This window comes from Neofelis nebulosa, chromosome 17, assembly GCF_028018385.1.
Source record: "Neofelis nebulosa isolate mNeoNeb1 chromosome 17, mNeoNeb1.pri, whole genome shotgun sequence".
Taxonomy (NCBI): domain Eukaryota; kingdom Metazoa; phylum Chordata; class Mammalia; order Carnivora; family Felidae; genus Neofelis; species Neofelis nebulosa.
In genome coordinates this window covers 10,465,720-10,481,556 of record NC_080798.1, presented here as the reverse complement: position 1 = coordinate 10,481,556, position 15,837 = coordinate 10,465,720, and the positions used below count along the sequence as shown (strand labels likewise).

The 15,837-nt window shown below is 52.6% G+C and overlaps 1 protein-coding gene across 1 annotated transcript in view; it reads right to left on the bottom strand.

The window, feature by feature from the left end:
- Nucleotides 1–11,888: 11,888 nt before the first annotated feature.
- The window catches only part of ZC3H4 (zinc finger CCCH-type containing 4), a 44,321-nt gene continuing 40,372 nt past the window's right edge, over nucleotides 11,889–15,837 (bottom strand). Inside the window, 1 exon segment of the mRNA XM_058708242.1 lies at nucleotides 11,889–15,778. Within this exon segment, the coding sequence (XP_058564225.1) occupies nucleotides 14,259–15,778 (1,520 nt within the window). The 3' untranslated portion in view covers nucleotides 11,889–14,258.

Below are 15,837 nucleotides of genomic sequence, written 5' to 3'. Positions count from 1 at the left end.
CTAGCAGGAAACAGTTGCAAAATGATACTAACAATAAGTTCCTGGGGCCCCCTGCCTGAATGGCTTAGTTGGTAGAGCCTGCAACTCTTAATCTCGGGGTCGTGAGTTCAAGCCCGACGTTGGGTGCAGAGCCTACTTAAAAAAAATTTTTTTTTAGGGGCGCCTGGGTGGCGCAGTCGGTTGGGCGTCCGACTTCAGCCAGGTCACGATCTCGCGGTCCGTGAGTTCGAGCCCCGCGTCAGGCTCTGGGCTGATGGCTCGGAGCCTGGAGCCTGTTTCCGATTCTGTGTCTCCCTCTCTCTCTGCCCCTCCCCCGTTCATGCTCTGTCTCTCTCTGTCCCAAAAATAAATTTAAAAAATGTTGAAAAAAAATTTAAAAAAATAAATAAATAAAAAAAATTTTTTTTAATATTTTTTTTTCAAAGTTTTTTTTATTTATTTTTATTTTTTTTATTTTTGGGACAGAGAGAGACAGAGCATGAACGGGGGAGGGGCAGACAGAGAGGGAGACACAGAATCGGAAACAGGCTCCAGGCTCCGAGCCATCAGCCCAGAGCCTGACGCGGGGCTCGAACTCACGGACCGCGAGATCGTGACCTGGCTGAAGTCGGACGCTTAACCGACTGCGCCACCCAGGCGCCCCTAATATGTTTTTTTTTTAAGTTCGTTTACAATAGTATCAAACCCCAAAATACCTTCGGAAGTATTTTAACAAAACACATGCGAGATTTCTACACTGAAAACTACAAAATACTGTTGAGGTACATTAAAGATCTAAATAAATGGAGATATATACCATGTTCATGGATTGGAAAGCTCCTCGCTCTCATGGAGCTTCCGTTCTAGAGATATAGGCAGAAAATAAGCAATAAACATGCTAAGTAAGTACATTCTAGGGAAAGCCCAGGAGACTGGAGGAGCCCAGAGAGGACACCTAACCCAGCCTAGTTGAAACCTGAACTCTGACTAGGCATGGACCAGATAAACCATGATCAGAGCCTTGCAGAAAGAATCTGGGGCCCAGAAAAATTACACTGAGTGTAGGACACTGAACATAAACAATCATTTACCATCACGAGATGGTTTCCTTTCCTTTCTTGGGCAGCCGTCACAATTATATTTTCTAAGATGCCCTACAATGTGTAGAGATCGTTTGAATCCACAAAAGCAGCTCTCTGACCACCTTAACCGCAACCAGAGCAAGAGGACCTTCCAAGGTTACCCCCTTCAGTTCCTGGGTCACCTGTAACTCCTGACACTGTGCAGTAGAAAGCCATAGAGGATTTATGCAGGGGACATATGATGTTCAACTGATCTGTTAAGAACACTTCCACCTCCCTGTGAAGGCTGGGTTGTAGCAGGGAGAGATAAGAAACTTGCAAGAGGACAGGAGATCCTGCCAATAGCTATCAATTTCTCTCCATTTCTTTCCTACTTCAAACCCTTGCTATCTTTCACCTGGACAGCTGAAACCAGCCCACTTACTGGTCTCCAGAACGCCCTCAGGGTATATTCTCCACTTAGTAGTTCAGCAAATATTTATTATCTACGATGTACCAAGTTCTGCTTAAGACCCTGAGGATATAGCAGTGAACAAGACAGAAAATGATGTGTCCCAGCCCCTATGGACATGGCAGCACTGGGAAAGGGAGACCGAGGAAGGATTAATATATTTTCAGGAAGGTAAATCCATCCAGAATATAAATCTAGGTGGTGAGGTACAGAATGACAAGAGCATATGGCAGCGAGCTTCTAAGATGACCTCAGCCATCACAGTTTGTGTTGTCTCATCCCATATTCTAAAGACATACATCACATCATGCTACCCCTACCCCCACCCCCGCCCCAGCTCAGGAGTGCTCTGTGTGGCCAGTGGAATACTGTGGAAGTGACAGAGTGTGACTTCCAAGGCTGGGTCATAAAAGACATTGTCACTTCCACCTTTCTCTGTGGGAAGCCAGCTGCCGCATCGTGAGGACATACAAACAGCCTGGTGAAGAGGCCAGTAGCCAGCACCTGCTTGCCGGCCACATGAGCGAATTTCCTTGGAAGGTTCTCCAGTTCCCGTCAAGCCCTTGGGGGACCACAGCCCTGACCAGAACCTCATGAGAAATCCCAAGCCAGAACCTACCCAGCTAAGCTGCTCCTGTGGGTACTTCCTGATATACAGAAACTAAACGCAATAATACGTGTTTATTATTTTAAGCTTCTGAGTGTTGAGGATGTGACATATGAGTGGCAATATGAGTGACAAAGAGTTATCGATGAGGTGAGGAGGAGGAGGAGTACTCCAAGCACAGGGGATAGATAGCAAGTGCAAAGGCCCTGAGGCTGGAGTGCTTGACGTGCTGGAAGAATAGCCAGGGGGCCCTGCGTGGTTGGAGCAAAATGAACAAGGGGAGAGGAGAGGAGAGGAGAGGAGAGGAGAGGAGAGGAGAGGGGAGGGGAGGGGAGGGGAGGGGAGGGGAGGGGAGGGGAGGGGAGGGGAGGAGAGGAGAGGAGAGGAGAGGAGAGGAGAGGAGAGGAGAGGAGAGGAGAGGAGAGGAGAGGAAGTCAAAGCCAGATGGAGAGTCAGGTTGTTGGTGTCTCGTGGGCCACAGTGAAGGCTTCCTCTTTAATTTTAAGTGTGATGGGAGTTGGGGAGATTTTGAGCTGAGGGGTAGCATGAACTGACATATATGTCTTTAGCGTATGTTTAAGTATTTATTTTGAAAGAGAGAAAGGACTGAGCAGGGGAGGGGCAGAGAGAGAGAGAGAGAGAGAGAGAGAGAGAGAGAGAGAGAGAGTCCCAAGCAGGCTCTGCTCTGTCAACACAGAACCCAACGCAGGGCTTGAACTCACAGACCATGAGATCATGGCCTGAGCCGAGATCAAGAGTCTGACATTTAACTGACTGAGCCACCCAGGCATCCCAGAGAGGATGTTTTAAATGAGCAGCTAGTGATGTGTCTCTAGCTGAAACCCATCCGTAGCTCTCCATCACCCTCTGGAACCTTGTCTACGAGACCTGATCTTTATCTCCCAGTGAGAAGAGCTTAGATTTTATGGAGGGGGAGGCAAGTTGGGAGCTCTGGAGGGGGTTGAACTTGGGAGGGAGTTCAACTGGGCTGTAACAGCCTGCCTGCTGGCAATGAATGCTAAGCATTAAATGGGATTAAGTGGAACTGAAAATATTGGAGACACATTTTTCACATTCTTGGCTGGTGAAATGGTTTAGGCTGATGAGAAGGGAAAGAGAAATGAATGCCAGAAAGGGTCAGGGCAGAGAAAACAAATCCTCCTTAAAGAGACAGATCGTGATGTTGGCCAGCTGCCTCTGCATTTGTAATTTGATCAGTGGTTCTAATACACGAACTGTCCAGGAGCTTTAAAGACAAGTTAACGCTCCAGCCTTATCCCAGACCAACGCAGCCCTATCTGCGGATGGGAGGCAGGAAGCGGGCATTGGTGTTCTTTTACAGGATATATACCTACTCACCACGAAAAGGAAATGAAAATTATGTGACATGATGGAGGTGTTAGCTAACGGTACAGTGGTAATCCTATTGAAATACTATATGTGTGTGTGTGTGTGTGTGTGTGTGTGTGTATACATATACACATGTATATATGTAATCAGTGAGCATCAAAGCAACATGTTGTGTCTTAAACTTACGCAATGTTTTATGTCAATTACATCTCAATAAATTAAAAAACATTTTTTAAAGTTTACTTCTTTTGAGAGAGAGAGGCAGAGAGAGAGAGAGACAGAGAGAGCAAGCAGGGGAGGGGCAGAGAGAGAAGGAGAGAGAGAATCCCAAGCGGGCTCTGCACCATCAGCGTGGAACCTGATGTGGGGCTCAATCTCACAAACTATGAGACCATGACCTGAGCCAAAATCCAGAGTTGGACACTCAACTGACTGAGTCACCCAGGCACCCCCCGCGCCCCCCTCCCAATTTTTAAATATATTTTTATCAACAGCTGACCTGGGGGTGCTTGGGTGGCTCAGTTGGTTTTGTGTCCAACTCTTGATCTCAACTCAGGTCATGATCTCATGGTTCATGGGATCGGATCGAATCGTGATCCCATGGTTTCTGTCTCTCCCTAGCTCTCTGCCCACCCCCCCACCTCCCTTCCCCTCCCCATCCCACTCACAAGTGCACTCTCTCTCAAAATGAATAAACTTTGGTTCCCCGGGGGCTCAGTTGCCTGAGCGTCTGACTTCAGCTCAGGTCGTCATTTCACGGTTTGTGAGTTCGAGCTCTGCATCGGGTTTTCTGCTGACAGCACAGAGCCTGGAGCCTGCTTCGGATCCTCCGTTCCCTCTCTCTCTGGCCCTCCCTATCTCTCTCTCGCGCTCTCTCTCTCTTTCTCAAAAGTAAATGCACATTTAAAATAATAATAATAATAATAAATAAGCTTTAAAAAGAAAAAAGAGCTGACCTGATGTCAGGCCCCGTTCCAACCACTGTGGCCACAACAATGAACCAGAGACAAAGGATCAGCTTTTGTGGCAGGACTTTTGAGCGTGTGTTGAGGGATCACAAGGCAGGTCATGTGACCCACAAACCAAGCATTTTATTCAGGTTGCTAAGTCCTGCGACACAACTGTAACATTTCCTCTGACCAGGTGCTCACCGTTACCCTCTGTCTCCCCTTCGACCAAACCTTAGGCTACTCTCCCCCGGCCCCCGCAGGCCTTGAACCTCAGTTCTCCAAGTGCTAACTGAGCTCGGAAATGTGGGACATGTCCCTTTGCCAGCATCTCCTGAGATCCGCTGACCACAGAAGGACACATTTCCTGTCAAACCACACTGGTGACTTATTTCCTCTCTCTGACCCAACTTCCCCAACTGCCAACCCAGCTCACCATAGAGAAGCAATGCCCTTTCCTGTTTGACCTGGAGACACTTGCAGAGACCTCTTGAGGTCAGAACAGCCTCCTCACTGTAATGGTCTTTTTTTTTTTTTTTGAAGATTTTATTTTTAAGTAATCTCTACACCCATCGTGGGGCTCGAACTCACGACCCTGAGATCGACAGTCACCGGCTCTTCCGACAGAGCCCCTGTTCTGGACATGTTGGCGGGGGGGGGACCTTGTGTGTCTGGCTTCCTCTTTTTTTTTTAAATTAATATAAATAAACTTCTTTTATTAAATTTGTGTTTAATGTTTATTTATTTTTGAGACAATGTAAGAGACAGAGTGCAAGTGGCGAAGGGGCAGACAGAGGGAGACACAGAATCTGAAGGAGGTTCCAGGCTCTGAGCTGTCAGCACAGAGCCTGACACGGGGCTCGAACCCACGAACCGCGAGATCATGACCCGAGCCAAAGTTGGACGTTTAACTGACCGAACCACCCACGAGCCCCTGTCTGGCTTCTTTCAGTTAACTTAATGTTTTCACTTTTTTTGTCTTTTTGTAGGAGATGAATTTTATTTATTCACTGATCTGTGATAATCTTGCAAGAAAAGCTTATTATACCATTCCGTAGTTCATAAGCCATTGGGTAACTCAACTCTATTAAAATGTTTTTCTCTCACCCCACTTTACCCCCATTCTATGTGAAGTCATGCTTTACCTTCATATTTCTTACTGGCTATTATTATTTAAAAAAATTTTTTTAGTGTTTATTCATTATTTTTGAGAGACAGAGACAGAGCATGAGCAGGGGAGGAGCAGAGAGAGAGGGAGACAGAATCAGAAGCAGGCTCCAGGCTCCGAGCTGTCAACAAAGAGCCCAACCCAGGGCTCGAACTCACAGACCCGAGATCATGACCTGAGCTGAGTTTGGACGCTCAACCGACGAAGCCACCCAGGCGCCCCCAAAATTTTTAATGTTTATTTATTTTTGAGAGAGAGAGAGCATGAGCAGGGTAGAGGGAGGGAGAGAGGGGGACAGAGGATCCCAAGCCGACTTCGTGCTGATAGCAGTGAGCCCAATGCGGGACTCGAACCAACGAACGGAACCGTGAGATCATGCGCTGAGCCGAAGTCGGATGGTTAACCAACTGAGCTCCCAGGCGCCCCAATGCATCTGTTTTCTTTCTTTTCTTTCTTTCTTTCTTTCTTTCTTTCTTTCTTTCTTTCTTTCTTTCTTTCTTTCTTTCTTTCTTTCTTTCTTTCTTTCTTTCTTTCTTTCTTTCTTTCTTTCCTTCCTTCCTTCCTTCCTTCCTTCCTTCTCTCTCTCTCTCTCTCTCTTCCTTCCTTCCTTCCTTCCTTCCTTCCTTCCTTCCTTCCTTCCTTCCTTCCTTCCTTCCTTTCTCTCTCTCTCTCTCCCTCCCTTCCTTCCTTCCTCTTTCTTTCTTTCTGAAGGAGACAGAGTGTGAGTGGGGGAGGGGCGGAGAGAGAGAGACACACACACACCCAGAATCCGAATCAGGCTCCAAGCTCTGAGCTGTTAGCACAGAGCCCAACACCGGGCTCGAATTCACAAACTGCAAGATCATGACCTGAGCCGAAGTCGGCCGCTCAACTGACTGAGCCACCCAGGTGCCCCAAATGCACCTGTTTTCAATATTTGGGGGTTTGGTGGGAAGCATGGCCTGAAAGCCAGCTGCTCCCCTTGGCTTGGGGCCTCTTCCTTGAACCACTCCAAACTTTGCTTCCCAGTTAACCTCTCTGATCTCCTGCCTCCCCTTTTTTTTTTTTTTTTTAAGTAAATCTATTTATTTTGAGAGAGAGAAATAGCTGGGGAGGGGCAGAGAGAGAGAGAGAGAGAGAGAGAGAGAGAGAAAAAGAGAGTGCAAGCAGGGGAAGGGCAGAGAAAGGCAGGGGTACAAAGGATCCAGAGCAGCCTCCGTGCTGACAGCAGAAAGCCCTTTGGGGGACTTGAACTCACAAACCACAAGATCATGACCTGAGCCGCAGTCAGATACTTAACCAGCTAAGCCACCCAGGTGCCCCCCTCCTGCCTCGTATTCATTGAGGGTCCCTGTGATGACATCAGGCCCACCCAGATAATGCAGGATTGTCTCCCCATCTCATGACCCTTACTTAATCCCACCAGCAAATTTCCTTTTGCCATATAACGTAGCGTTCTCGGGTTCCAGGAATTAGGGGCCCATTAAAGGCTTTTACAAGAGGGAGGCGGGAGGACCAGTTAATAGTGGGAGATGTGACAACAGGAGCAAGAGGTCAGAGGGACATAAGGAAGGGGCCAGGAGCCAAGCACTGCAGGAGGATTCTAGAAGCTGGAGAAGGCAAAGAAATGAATTCTCCCCTGAACCCTCCAGGAAGAACACGACCCTGCTTAACATCTTGATTTTAGACTTCTGATTTTCAGGACTATAACAGGATACATTTGCATTATTTTTAAGCCCCTTAAGTTTGTGATAATTTGTTACAGTAGCAAACACAGTTACCAAGCCTGACCATGAATACAAGTTGCCAGGAGGCGGGAAGTCTGGAGAGGAAAGCAAATTGGTAATTGTGATCACTTTAAGAGCTGGGAAGTCCAGTGCCGTATGTAGGATTTAGGGCTGTGCCGTCCCACATGGCAGCCACTGGGCACATGGGCCTATTTATTTATTTAGAGAGAGTCCGTGAACGGTGGTGGGGTCGGGGGGCAGAGGAAGAGAGAGAGAATCTTAAGCAGACTCCATGCTGAGCCTGGAGCCCCATACAGGGCTTGATCCCCAGGACTCTGGGATCATGACCTGAGCTGAAATCAACAGTTGGACACTCAAGTGAGCCATCCAGGTGCCCCTTATTTATTTTTTTAACTTCACACTCAGTGCAGAGCCCAATGCATGGGGCTTGAACTCACAATCTTTTTTTTTTTTCTTATTAAAAAAATTTTTTTGATGTTTATTTTTGAGACAGAGCATGAGCAAGGGAGGGGCAGAGAGAGAGGGAGACACAGAGCCCTTGGCAGCCTCCAGGATCCAAGCTGTCAGCACAGAGCCTGATCCGGGGCTCAAACTCACGAACCATGAGATCATATCCTGAGCTAAAGTCAGATCTTAAATGACCGAGCCACCCAGGCACCCTTGAACTCACAATCTTGAGATCTAGAGTCAGTCACTTAACCAACGGAGCCACCCAGGCACCCCTACATGGCCTATTTACGTATAAATTCACATTAACCAAAAATTAAAATCCAGTACCTGGGCTTAAGTGCTCAGTGTCTCTACATGGGCCCAGCGGCTGCCTTCCTGGACAGCAAGGAGAGAGTCCATTTCCATCCCTGCAGAACATTCTAATTAATGGGCAGTGCGGGTTGAGAGAATAGGGCACAGGGAATGTGTCATAGTGTGTAAAGTTACAAGACAAACCTGAAAGTAAGGAAGAGGGGAGGGAGCAGGAAGTCGATAAAAAAACACCTAAAGCTGACACAGTTAAAGAGAAACAGAGTAACCACCAGAAGAAATAAGAAGGAATGCTTAAAAGATTTTGCCTTTCAAATCATCTTTTGGAGGGATATGGTGGAATGGGGCACGGTGGGTGCGACGGATTGAATTGTGTCCTCTCAAAAGTTCATTTGTTGAAGCCCTAACCTTTAGTGTGGCTGCATTTGGAGAGGGGACCTTTAAGGAGGTAATTAATTACGTTTAAATGAGGGGATAGGGTGGGGCCCTGATCCAGGAGGACTAGCTCCTGAGTGCTTTCTGGCTCTCTCCACCCGGATCCCCCGGAGAACGCCATCCCCAGCCCCACCCCACTCACTCATTGGCTGGAGCGGCCTGTCGGGGCGTGGCCTCCATGCAAATGTCGCGGTGAATTTCAGGTGCTGGGGCTTTGGGTGAGCGACGCTCCTGGGCAGTGGAAGACACCTTCTCCAGGCCACCATACTTCCTCAGCTGGCTACTGTAGCCCGTGGCAGGACCCCTGCAGGCAAGGAGGATGCCTGGGAGAACCTGGGAGGGCTGGTGTGGAGGCATTAGCGCTGGTCTCCAAGCAGCTCCAGTTGTCCGTCTTCCGGCCCCACAGCAGACTAGCACCTCCCGATACCCCTGGAAGTTTGGCTGGAACCCGCTTTAGCCAATGAAACACAACAGATGTGAAGTCCATGGCTTTGGGAAAGAAGCAGTTAAGGGCTGGGGGGGGGGGGGGTGCTATCCTCCGCCTTTCCTCACCAAGTGGTTTCAGGGGCGGAGCCTCAGCGCGGGTCCCTTCCTCAGTGGCTATGATGAGCAGAGCTTCCGGCCGACCCATGAATGAGCCACTGCGATTTGGGAGTTTGTGTTTCTGCAGCATAACCTTGCCCATCCTTACTTACACAACTGATACACTCCCCATCTTAAACAGTTGTTTCTATACTAGTCTTAACAGATCCTCACCGGGGAACCTGGGTGGCTCAGTCGGTGAAGCATCTGGTCCTTGATTTCAGCTCAGGTCCTGACCTAACAGTTTGTGAGTTCAAGTCCCTCCCCTGTCAGGCTCTGCGTTTGGGATTCTCTCTCTCTTTCTCGTTCTACCTCTCTCTTTGCCCCTCCCTCGCTCAAGCACACTCTTCCTCTCAATATAAATAAACATTTAAAAAAAAAAAAAGTAATCCTAGGGGCACCTGGGTGGCTCAGTCGGTTAAGCATCCGGCTTCGGCTCAGGTCATGATCTCGCAGTCCGTGAGTTCGAGCCCCGCGTCGGGCTCTGTGCTGACAGCTCAGGGCCTGGAGCCTGTTTCGGATTCTGTGTCTCCCTCTCTCTCTGTCCCTACCCTGCTCTCGCTGTCTCTCTCTCACTCTCAAAAATAAACATTAAAGGGGCACCTGGGTGGCGCAGTCGGTTGGGCGTCCGACTTCGGCCAGGTCACGGTCTCGCGGTCCGTGGGTTCGAGCCCCGCGTCAGGCTCTGGGTTGATGGCTCAGAGCCTGGAGCCTGTTTCCGATTCTGTGTCTCCCTCTCTCTCTGCCCCTCCCCTGTTCATGCTCTGTCTCTCTCTGTCCCAAAAATAAATAAATGTTGAAAAAAATAAAATAAAATAAAAATAAACATAAAAAAAAAAAAAAGGACTGTGAATATTGAACTCTGTGTTCTGATGTCTGCAAGTTGTTTTGAAATGCATCCAAATATGATGGATGGGTGGAGAGGGGGATGGGCAGATGGCTGAACTGGGATAAAGCGTGTATGGTACCATGTTCGCACCTGTGGAATCTAGGCCGTGGGCGGGGTCAGGTGCCTGAGGACAACCTCGCATGGTTGCCGGTCCTAATGCCCCAGGAATTGGGTGAAAGTGGAAGGCTCTTGACACAGCTCTTGGCCTCAGTCACCAGCCGGTGCCCAATGGCCACTTCTGTCCTCAGGCTCCATTTCTTCCTCCGACAGTGATACTCAGGGCTTCATGCACTTCTGGAGATGCCACCCGTTCCTGCAGCTCTCCTGACCAGCTCTGTGCAGGAGCCCCCCCAGCCTGCGACCACAGCTGCTTTCGGCCAGTTCCCAGACCACGTCCTCCTCTGAGGTGCCATCTCTGCCTCCCACTGGGCTGACCAGACATCTTCTCTGATCCCTCGCGGTCACCCACCACGTGTGACTGTGACCGACCCCTATCTCCCCCCCCCCCCTCCCAAGTCTCAAGTCTATTGGCTCCCCAGCTGCCTGCTCCCGTTGCTTTGTCATCCCGGCAGGCTCGCCCTAGCCAATCCCTTTCCTACACCCGCGAGAAAGAAGGTTCTAGGCTCCGGTCTGCATGACCCAGTCACTACCTTACTTGAACACAGACTCTCCAGATTCTCTCCGTGTGTCTGCAGCACCGCCTTCGAGGATCTCCAGGACCTGCCAGCGTGACCCAGGCACCAGCTCCCTTCCCCTTGCGGGGCCCTGCCCCAGGCCGGTGGGTCGCCTCAGCAGGAGCCCAGGGTCGCCGACAGGATCTGATGCACCATGGGTGCGTGCCCATGCCTGACTGCTGGCTGTATTGTCACTGTAACTGTCAACCCCTGTGCCTCCGCCCCACCTTACAGAGCCTTGCGGGCTCAGCCTCAGGATGCTGGATCTTTGTCGTTGTTAACGACTCAACACGAGACTTCTGTTCTCCTCTTCCCTGGGACCAACACAGGACGGGGCGCACAATCTGATCCTGGCTGACAAGACCGGACAGGAAGGGTCCTGAGGGACTTCCAGAACTCTTCCCTTGCTCCTGAGAAGGTACAGAAGAATTCCTTCCCTGCTTCCACACTTGGCTGAGGCGAAGGCTGTCGGGCGCTCTAGCCATCTTGCGATCACAAGGGGGTGACCAACAGTCTGAAAACCGGTCAGGACCTGTGTGAATTCACAACTCACTCCAAGCTGACCAACCCTGAACTGCCCTGTTGACCTTCCAGAAATGCTGGACTCCTGGCTGTTGAAGCCAAGGGGAGTTGGGAACTTTGAGTTGCAGGTGAAATCAACCTTACTCAATAACGGATGAATTGGAAGAAATTCAAAGATCGCATCCTGAGGTTGTGACATGAACTTAAGAGCTTAGCAGCCTAGACCAGCAAGCAGTGGAAGGGCTCCACCCTCCTGACCTCATCACCTCTCAAAGGCCTCACCTCCTAATACCATGGCATCGGGTGGGGGTGGGGGTGGGAAAACAGGTGTCAACATATGAATTGTGAGGAGACGCACGCATTTAGTCTGTGCTGGTCAGGGTTCCCATTTTGCCGCATCCCCAGGAGCCAGCCCGGGGGTCTTGCAAGTTCACACCGGACGGAGTGGGGCCCAGCAAGTGGGCTGGACGGAGGCAGGGCCGTGCAGCTCACCGCTATATCTCTGAATGCAGGGACTGGCCCAAAGCGGGGGTTCGGGAACCGTGGGAGGCAGGTGCCAACCACTAAGGAAAGCAGAGGCGGTTCGGAGGCCCCGATGCCATGAGGTCATCACGAATGTCACCCGGGGGGGCCGGCCACCACGAGAACCGATCCAGGTTTTCTCATTCCCAGGGTGGGGGATGGTGGGAGCGGCACAGAGAGGCGAGACCGCAGGATTTTTAAAATAACTGCATCCTTTAATGGCAGTAATACAATTATTGGATTAAGAGACCACAGGAGAAAGGGCAGGTGACATTTCTGGAAGACAGAGAAGGAGTACAAAAAGGGAGCTGGGACAGTCATGCGATGATCATTGTAAAAATACAGTACGTTATATACATATTTGCACCATCAACTTTCAACTCTGAAGTAATATTTACACTTTTGTTACAATCCTGGTTAGAGAACATTTTGTTTTTAAAAGCTTGGCCTGATGGCAAATGAAAATTTTGGGGGGAATTCATAGTCCCGTGAGGTTCTTAGGCTGAATATTCCTAGAGGAGGGTTCCAGCTTCTATTTCATCCACAGATTTCGGTTTTAAAAAAGTATTTAATTTTGCTTTTACAAAAGAAAATTCTCAAAGGAGGGAGAGAGAGAAGGAAAACAAAAAACAAAAAACAAAAAACCCACGGCCACACTGTGTATCTTTACTTATTTTACAAACATCAAGGGCTGCAGCCCTTTGCTTCAAGGCCAACACCGGTGGCTGAAGAAAAATCTCACTAATGATTGTTTAAAAACCACAAAACGAAATAGACAGAGACGAACCAAACCAACCTGATCACGGCGCACTGACCCTGCGGGCTGCCTCTTCCCACCCGTGCTTCTGGCCCCGAACTGGACAGTTTTTCTTCCGGGGGAGAGGGGTTTGGTACAGGAGCCTCATTCACCTCCCACCCCAAGGAGGTGGGAGGGGAACCCTCTGGCTGGATCACCAGTTTTCTTCATTATTAGCAAGAAAGAGATGGGGGCCTTTAGCAAGGCGGTTGGGGTGATGGGACAAGAGCAAGGCAAGAGATGGCCAGCACCTGCTTATGCACAGGTAGGAAGGACCCCGGAGCCATGGGCCGGCCTCCCCAGGTCCCATCCACAGGGTGAGCCTTTTCTGGAGCTCTGTGGATGAGGCTGGACCTCAGCCAGGGGCCTGGGGCAGGTGGGGGGAGTCCAGTGCAGATGTCTCTGCTCCCATCCCGGCTCAGCCGGAGGAGGGGAGCAGGATGCAGGCTTCTGGTTCCACGCCCTCCACCTGCAAGCGGGGGTCCTGCCGGTTCTCTCCTAGAGAAGGCCCAGCGGCCCCCCACCCTGCCCTGGCTAGTCTCCTGCCCTTTCCTCAAGCCCCCCAAATCCAACACTGTGACATACCTCTGAACCCGTGCACCTGTCAGCTGGGAAGAAAAACACACTAAAACCACGGGCCCTACATCAGACGCGGTGGGAGGAGGTTCAAAGCAAGCGGAGAACAGAAACACTTTGCAAGAACCCCCCGGGGCTCCTGTCGGGAGCCTGGCGGAGCGGCCATGCCACGGATCCTTGAGCTGTCCCCAGAGGGGCGGGGGCCGGCACACTGGGTGCTCTGGCTTCGGGGGACCAGGAAAGACCCCGGCCTGAGGGGAGGACGGCGTGGCCGCGACGGGACAAAACAAGAGCTAATACTGACAGAAAACACGCGGTCTGCGGAGGCTGCCTCCTGGAGGCAGCTTTTGGGGGATGCCGCCCCACACCAGCCCTGCCGTCTCCAGGTTCGTCTCTCACCCTGGAGTCTTCTGATGTGGGCGGAGGGCACAGGTCTGAGGACGAACTCTGGACGGAGGGCAGCAGGGAAGCCGGTGTGCGAATCCACAGGAGACGGGAGCAGAAATGGCTGTGCCTCTCCCAGCTCAGACAGCTTCCAAGGGCTCTCTGCCTTTCTTTCAAATTCTTTCCTTCCTCGGGCCCCTGAAGCGGGTCGTCGGGGCCGGCCCACTGCAGAGGGGATGGGGGTTCTAGAAATGCCTGGACCTGCTTCGACGCAGGGTCTGCTCACGGTCTCGGCTTCATCTCTCCTCGCTCACACGGGGTGAGCAGCGTTCAGTGCCTTCTCACACCTACTGTTCCCTTTGTCCTCGGGTGTGGGCTGGGGGGGAGGGGGTTGGGGAGGAGGAGGAGGGGCCCAGCTTTGCCCAGAAAACCCACTGGACCTCCAGCCACCAGACTGGGGCTCCAGCCTTCAGAGAGTCCCTGATAACTGAGCCTGGCCAGAGGAAGGGCCCGCTGGGGCTGAGGCCCCGGGGACTTCCAACTGTTCACGTGCACAAGTAGGTTTCCTTGGCGGGAGCCTGGGAGCCCCGCAGCACTGACCAGAACTGACTGAAAATGGTTATATACAATTTATATGTTGCAAAGAAAGTACTATTAAAAAAGAAAGAGAGAAAAGGGGAGGGAGAGAAAAAAAAGGGGGGGAACCACCCAGAGCCCCCCTCCCCCCAAGTTCCCAACTCTGGTTGCTACCCTTAAATATTGCCCTGGGAAGGGTGGGGTGCGGGGAGCGCTTGACTCCAGCTTAACACTACTGGCAAAAGGGGGAGGCAGTGGGGTCAAAGCCTTTAAAAACATCTTTCAGGGACCCCGCGTCCTGCTCGCCCTCGCGGGCTGGGCTGTTGCCAGCAAATGGGCTTCCAGAGCCCGTCTTGGGCGTCTGTTTCACAGTCCCAAAGAGGGTGGGCACAGGCAGGTTGTGCACGCCAGGCTGGGGCGGGGCGCCCTCTGGTGGCGGGGCACCCGGTGTGGCGGTGGGGGCCGCGGAGGCCTTGGGCCGGGGGCGGTTGTAACTGTTGTATCGGTCTGTGGCTGTGGCAGTGCCCCCGTCTGCACCGGGCTTCCCGGACTCAGGCTGTTCCAGGGCGGACTTGCGGACGAATGGGGGCTCCTTGGCCTTGGCGGCCGAGCTCTTGCCATTGCCCTCAGGGCCTTTGGGCTGGCTGCCCGCATCGGCGGCTGGCTCCGCAGTTTTGCCACCTGCGTTGGGAGTCCTGGGGTCGTAGAGGCTGATGCCACTCAGCACGCTGCTCTGCCCACTCCCGCTGCCCTGGCCCAGCCCGCCGGCAGCCAGCACTCGGGGGTCATAGGGGGCGGTGGCTGGTGGGGAGGACTCCCCGCCGGGGCTGGCGGCTGGAGAGGGTGCTTCGGCGGGGCCGGGCTTGGCAGCCCGGGAGGAGGCAGCAGAGTCTGCTGGTTTCTGGAGCCGAGGGTCGGTAGGTGCCTTCCGCACCCGGGGGTCACTGGGCTTGTCGCTGGAGCCAGGGGCCGCCGAGGGGCCGGTGGCATTAACGGTCTTAAGGATGCGAGAGAGGAGCTCGAAGTCGGGCAGGTTGGAGCTGGACGCGCCGGGGTCTGTGGAGGTGCCCAGGCGCTGTCGGGGGTTGGGAGGTCCCGCGGCAGCGCCACGGTGCAGCCTGGGATCCAGGGTGGGCATGGACTGCAGGGCTGCGGGGACGGGGGGCACCGCGTCCTGCTTGGGGATGGGCAGGGGGATCAGGTCCTCAGGATTCCAGAGCACAGTGCGGGCGAAGCTCGGCTTGCTCAGGGTCACGTCCTTCTTGATGTGGCTGAACTGCTGCAGCTGTGACCGTGGGTCCCGCAACGGGGGCCCAGGGAGAGGGTCCAGGGGAATGGTCATGGCCTTCTCCCGCAGGGCCCGCTCCCCTTCCTCCTCTTCTGCAGGGGGTGGTCCAGACCCTTTGGAGCCGCTGGGGCCTGCAGGGCTCGAATGAAGGCCGCCTTCGGGCTTTGGGTTGGGCAGGGAGCGAGCCAGCCGAGGGTCGGAGGGCCCCACGTCTCCCGGGCCAGACCCGCTGGAAGCCTCGGCATGGCGGGTGAGTCTGGGGTCGCGGCTGAGGCGAGGGTCGGCCAGCCGGCCTCCCGTGGGGTGTCCTTTCTGGAGGCGGGGATCCCCCAGCCCGCTGTTGCTCAGGTCCCCGACGGAAGCCTGGGGTCTGCTGGACGTCTGCTGTCTCAGGGTCTTAAGAATGGAGGTGACGCTGCTCCCGCCCTCATCCTCATCACTTGAGTACCAGTTTCCGGTGTCACCTGAGCAAGAACAGAGGTACAGGAAGATGAGCGGCCACCGCCACTGCCACCAGTCCGCA